Source organism: Salvelinus alpinus, chromosome 7 (assembly GCF_045679555.1).
Source record: "Salvelinus alpinus chromosome 7, SLU_Salpinus.1, whole genome shotgun sequence".
NCBI lineage: Eukaryota > Metazoa > Chordata > Actinopteri > Salmoniformes > Salmonidae > Salvelinus > Salvelinus alpinus.
The window spans coordinates 20,664,300-20,670,798 of NC_092092.1; the positions used below are offsets into that span (position 1 = coordinate 20,664,300).

The window sequence follows — 6,499 nt, forward strand, 5'->3', positions numbered from 1 at the left end:
GGAGAAAGAGTATAGTGAAAAGAAGCCGAAAAGGGGAAAGTCCTCAGGGACAAGTTTGAATTTTGTAGTGGACAAAGATGAGAAAAACGTTTACGTGTCTGTGTGCAACTCGCTATTCTGGTTTGATGCAATTTTCTAACTTTCATTTATTTATTTTCGTATTTATTATCAATTGTTTAGTCGTTAATATTATTGTAAATCATTATGGTTATTATGATGATGATGATGATTATTGTAAGTCTATTTAATAATCTAAACCAGTTATTTAAATGGACTATTCAAAAAGTGTTTTGTTTCTTTTTGTTGAGACATTTTCATGGCTAAAGTAAGTTCTAACTGTGTTTTGAACTCCGTATTTAGTTTCAGGTTAAAAGTAGGCCTGTTGTAAAATAAATAGTATTAGCCTTGCTGTCATTTGTTGGGTAGGCCTACAGTAGGAATTGGACTTTGTTGGTAATTAATGTAATGCCGCAATATAATAACATGTTTGTATTTACCTTATAAACAATGGCATGAGTTACTTTTGATATTACCCCTAATAAAGTTAAATAACTTTTGTGAAAGTTTGGTATGGTATGGCTATTATTAGGCTTAGCTACAGCAGGCCTATGAATGCAGTGCGCACTGACACTCCAACTGGCTCCAATGGACTCATCTAGATGCACACACACACGCACGCACGCACGCACGCACGCACACACACACACACACACACACACACCACATGTTAATGTTTTTAAATGTAAAGTATTTTGTCTGTGATGTATTTTTCGTTATGTGTCGGACCCCAATAAGACTAGCTGTCGCCATTGCCTTCGGCTCATGGGGATTCTAGTGAATCTAATCTAAAAGCTTGAGAGGAAGAATGTTTTAGGCCTACCAATATCAAATATATTCTGAATGAAAATTCACGAATTAGCATCCTTCTGTACACCTATATCTGTATAGCAGTAGTAGCCTATCTGACAACTAAAAATAAATCCATGTCGATGTCTGGAACATGGCGCCGGAATATCTATATCTTCCTCTCCGTCTCTCTAGGGCTAGGCCTAAGCTTGTCTCCTTTAATATATATATTTTTTATATTAATATCATACAGTGGACGCTTAGGCCTTATGCGTGCAATGCCTTGATGCATGTCGCTCAAATCTCCAACAGCTTAACTGTGAGGTAGACAACTATTGTTTTAGGAAAGTAAAAACCAATAAAACAAAAGACTACTATCGAAATACAGCTAGTAGTATAGGCAGTTTGTTATAGGCAGTTTTTAAGGACAAATAACTGTGGATCATTTGGCCAATATCGCTTGTTTATTGATGGCGCTGGCAGCGCCGAGTTGAAGGTGTCTTTCTCTCTCTCTTTCTCTCAGGATTTGAATGGGTCAGTCAAATCCCAAACTGGGTCTGTTTTCCACTGTGCTTTTCAGAATGGGTGTGACTGTCATGGGTTTAGTTCAGAACTGGTCTCCATTTAAAAATTAAAATAAATATATATATATCGGGTCGGGTGGGAAAGCCACGGATCCATTTCGGAACGGATCCAGCTTTTTGGACCGGTGAGGACTTCTAGTAGGAGGGGATGGAGGACAATGGCCCATTCATTTCCATGGGTTTTTGGCTGTGGCGCTATGCATGGAGCTGCAGAGCTGGGCTTATAACTACAAAGCTACAGGCAGGGAGGGCCAGACTGGGGCTGGGGCTGAAAACGTTAGCTGTCAAATCCTTGTGTCCTTGCTTCCTTGTGGTTTGAGAGGAATTGAGTAAACAATTATGGAGTATAGAGGAAGCAAGGATTTGATGGCTGTGTCTTTCATACCATCTATAGCCTTTTGGACCACATCACTTTTGGGGGAAAAAGTAGCCTATATATTTTTCATTTGTTTAGTTTTCTATCAGAAAAAGGACTTTCAGAAAAAATATTGGTCAAGCTCAGGCACTTAAATCTCTAGGTGCATAATACCATACAGTCATTGCATAGTCCTAACAGGGTGGAAATTTGGAGCCTAAATTAGCCATATATCTGTGGGTGATTGAGATTAAAGGAAACATCCACCCAAAACCACTCATTCCTATAATTTCCAATATTTTTTGTCAAGAAATGTTTCATTTTGTCATTATAGCAAAGTTGGTAGCAAGTGGCGAAGCGATCTGAGGCACTGCATCTCAGCGCTAGAGGTGACACTACAGACCCTGGTTCGATTCCAGGCTGTATCACAACCGGCTGTGATTGGGAGTCCCATAGGGCGGCGCACAATTGGCCCAGCGTCGTCCGGGTTTGCCTGGGATAGGTCGTCATTATAAATATGAATTTGTTCTTAAACTGACATGCCTAGTTAAATAAAATGTGAAATTGTTGTCGAAATCTATTGCAGCTCAAGTCGACTACAAAACCCACTATGCAATACACTCTCTATGGGCTGACTGGCTAGCAAACGTAGCTACACACAATAATACCAAAGTCAATATCAGCACGTGAAGTAGCTAGTTAGCTGTAGAATCGCCTAAACAAACTGCACTATCAATTTAGGAGTCTACAAGCTCACCATGTTCAACCTGCAGATCGATGTGCCTCACCCTGGACTGAAGAAGCAGACCCTCTGTTAAATTACACATTTCTCAAGGTAGGAATATCGCAAAAAATATGATCAATGGCTCATTTGAGAGAAGACAACCTCCTACGTTATGACATCGGCCAGTACTGACATTTATGATGTACGTTTTTGCGATAGAATTTACGCTAACAGGCTGGAAATGTATGAGTGAGACAAACAGACTAGCATCATGAAAAATAGATAAAACCGATTGTTTAGTCTTGTCTAGCTTTGCACCATTGATATTCCAACCAAAAAATTATGGCACTTTCTGAACGTGATGTCATTGTGGGAAGGGTCTGTCTTCTAAATGATAATTACTACAAACTAACAGGGTGGGAAGTGATATCAGGGACACACAGAAAATGTTAAATACAATAATAAAAAATACAATAATAAAAAATACAATAATGAAAAAAACGTTTTGATGAGAGAGATTTTAACTGAGACTATAAAATAATGAAGAAAGATTTGAAATATATTTGAATATTTTATGGCTTGTATTTCTCGTAGAAGTTGATTAATAACACCCGGGGTCTTGGGAACACGGTAAAACACCTACATCCACTGACAAAAGTGTTAAAAATGCATAAAATTCCTTTTCAAGATCTATATTTTTCTGTTTTTAAGGTAAAGGACACGTGACCTTATATTTAAAGCCTTTTGGAATCTACATTTTACACAACATTTCCTGGGAACAGAAAAGGCAGCGCATTGTAGGAGTGACCCAGCTAGACACAGCCTGGGTCCTGGCTCTGTATAATGTGGCTGGTGGTGTTGTGGGGCTTTGCAGTACATTAATAAAGGTGGAATGAGGGAATGGAAGGGGGGGGTGAAAGACGGATAAAGAGAAGAAGGGAGGGATGAATAAACAAACATGGTTTAGCTATGGAGGATTAATAAAGGTGGAATGAGAGAATGGAGGAGAGAGGCGAGGGAATGGAGGGATGAAGAGAAGGGATAAACAAACATCTTCATGGTTTATTTAGCTTCAGAGGTCTTTGGAAAGGAAGGGCGATGGTGGTGGAGGGAGGTATTGCTCTGCAGTGTATTAGCTTAGCTATGGATGGTATGGATGGAGACCCTTTGAAAGGAAGAGAGGAGGGAGAGAGCAAAAGAGAAAGAGGAGGCTGGTGGCTGTATGTATTTCTGTGGATGTGCCCTGTCTTTGGCCTGACCATAGTCTCTACTCCCCAGTCCAGTTTCATCAACTCCCCTGTAGCTTATGAAGCGGTAACTTCTCTGCTGGCCAGTGGAAGATTAGATGACCTCACTACTTCCCAGCAGAACAGACCATAAGGAATACGTGAGACGAGTCGTTTTGGGGAGACTAAACTGAACAACCAAATAAACAGTCAGTCCCACAGTCCTCTAGTGTAGCCCTCCTGCCCGCCAGCCCAGACGACACTAACCACGAAGCAGGGTGCCAGTCGGGCGGGTCAGAGGCTGGACGTCTCAATCTTTATTTCTCTGTTTCATTTATTCTCTCGTTCTCCCTTTCTTTCTCTCTGTCCCAACCCCCCTCTCTCTTTCTCTCTCTCTCACTCCCCCTTGCTCTCTTCTTCCTCTCTTTTGCCCTTTTCTCTCTCTCCTTCCCCTCCCTCTCTCTTCCCTCTCCCTCTCTCATCTCTCGCATCCTTCTCTCATGTTGTCCTCCAGATGTGGATGAGTGTCTGACCCAGCAGCACAACTGCAGTAGAGGAACAACATGTATCAACACAGGAGGAGGGTTCCAGTGTGTGAGCCCGGAGTGTCCCCGATCACACGGCAACATCAGCTACGTCAAGACGTCTCCCTTGTAAGTAGATACAGATAGACACCCCCTGGTGTTTGTGTGTGTATTATTCCTCCCCCAGCAGTAGAATAATTGGTCAGACCCCCAGTATTCCTACTGTAGGCATTCCACCAATTCAGAGGGAGTTGGCGGTGGATACTGTGTGTGTGTGTGTGTGTGCGTGTGTGCGTGCGTGCGTGCGTGCGTGCGTGCTATTCTTAATCCTGTGATAGAGCCACTACTCTCAAGAGACAGACAGCTTTCTTCTAATTTCCAATGATAATATTGTCCACTCTGCAGCTAATTGAAGAAGCGTTTTATTTTTGCGCAGTATTAAGTTTCCAATCTAGAGGGATAGCGAGATATACAGTGTATCTTCTGCATACTTATTCAATTGCTATGTTTTAGGGAAACAAATACAGTCACTGCAAGACGTGTGTCTCATAGGAATGCTCATAAAACCAGACCAGTACGACTTAAACAAAGTATGTTGGTAAAAAAATCTCAAAACAATAAAGTTTCTTCATACAAGATGAATCAGGACTGAAACATTTTGTCTCTTATTTCAAACACTTTGACCAGGGATACTTGACTGAGTTCTAACGGGGAAAGGAATGAATTGTTCTCTGTTTGTAAATGATGGTACCAGATTGTGTGCGTTTGATTCTGTGTGCTGTGTACACATTTGTATGTTCATGTCACTAGAGCCTATTGTTCTCAAAATTACATCAACATCTCCTCTCTTCTCCCCCACAGTCAGTGTGAGAGGAACCCCTGCCCTATGGAGAGTCGTTCCTGTCACCTGGCTCCTAAGACGGTCTCCTTCCACTACCTCTCCCTCCCCTCCAACCTCCAGACCCCGGCTACCCTGTTCCGCATGGCGACTGCCGCCGCCCCCGGCCGCCCCGGCCCCGACAGCCTGCGATTCGGCATCGTTGGGGGCAACAGCCGCGGGATGTTCGTGATGCAAAGGTCGGACCGCCAGACGGGTGAACTGATCCTGGTTCAGGGGTTACGAGGACCGCAGGATATCAGCGTTGATGTGGATATGTCCGAGTATAGTGAGCGCACCTTCCAGGCTAAGCATGTGGCGAAGGTGCATGTTCTTGTGTCGGCCTATGACTTCTGAGGAGGATTTACAGACAGAGGACAGAGGAGCGAGTGAGAGGGACAGAAGGAAGGAGGAGAAAAAAAAGAGCATTGGACAGAGGGATGAGGGAGGGAGAAACGAGTGAGAAGGACAGAGGGAGAAGGAGAAGTTAAAAGAAAATGAGAGAGACAGACACAGAATTGTTTGGACTGACATTGACTATAAAGTATATTAGTGAGGATGTAACTGAAATGAATGAATGGTTGATTGAGTGAGTGAGTTAATGAATGTGAGTGAGTAAACATTTGTGAAACAAACTGACAAAGTGGTAATGGAATGGTAATATTATTTTTCTTTCATTCGCTCAGGAGTTGGGCCCTGGGGTTGCCATAGTGACCGGAGGCGGCGCTCATGTATGTGGAATACCATTGGCTAGATCTGTTTAAAGGCCCACTCCTTCATTTACTTAGTTTTCGTTTAAAGCTGATGATCAAAAACGGCTGTAAATGTCACAGAGTAGTCCTTTAAGAGACATGAACCAATGTCTGCGTCCAAAGTGGCACCCTATTCCCTATTAAGTGCACAACTTAATTGTGCACTATGTAGGGAATGGGGTGCCATTTGGGATGCACACCCGGTATAACATGGCTCTGATTTATCTGAATATTTTGTTGCTGTTGTTTATTGTTACATACTCAGTGATTCAATGCAGTGTGCTTTTACAATTTGTATCATTTACACCTGTTTTTTACTGACTTGCTTCTTGATTATAGGACCTAAACACTTGGAACAACTAAGAGTGTTTTTTTCCCATTTTTTTATTTTATTTTTACAATAGAAACAGTAATATTGTACTTGGGCATATTTCCACTATGCTCATATTCAGTATGTAATTAAGATATGATGTAATTATTACATGGTAACTACAGTGATTTGGCGGCCTTGCCAATGCAATGTACAATATATCAGCCATCTAATGTTTTAATAAGTCATTATTATTGCACAACTATTTCTCCATACATGAAATAAAGACAGTCCTACACTA

At 41.8% G+C, this 6,499-nt stretch overlaps 1 protein-coding gene across 2 annotated transcripts in view; it reads left to right on the plus strand.

Annotated features, from left to right (window-relative positions):
- Positions 1–6,499, plus strand: part of LOC139580554 (fibulin-7) — a 23,592-nt gene extending 17,093 nt beyond the window's left edge. For both annotated transcript variants that reach the window (XM_071409369.1, XM_071409370.1), the window contains exons 7-8: positions 4,250–4,388; positions 5,121–6,499. In XM_071409369.1, coding sequence (XP_071265470.1) covers positions 4,250–4,388; positions 5,121–5,493 — 512 coding nt within the window. In that variant the 3' untranslated portion in view covers positions 5,494–6,499. The remainder of the gene's footprint in view (positions 1–4,249; positions 4,389–5,120) is intronic.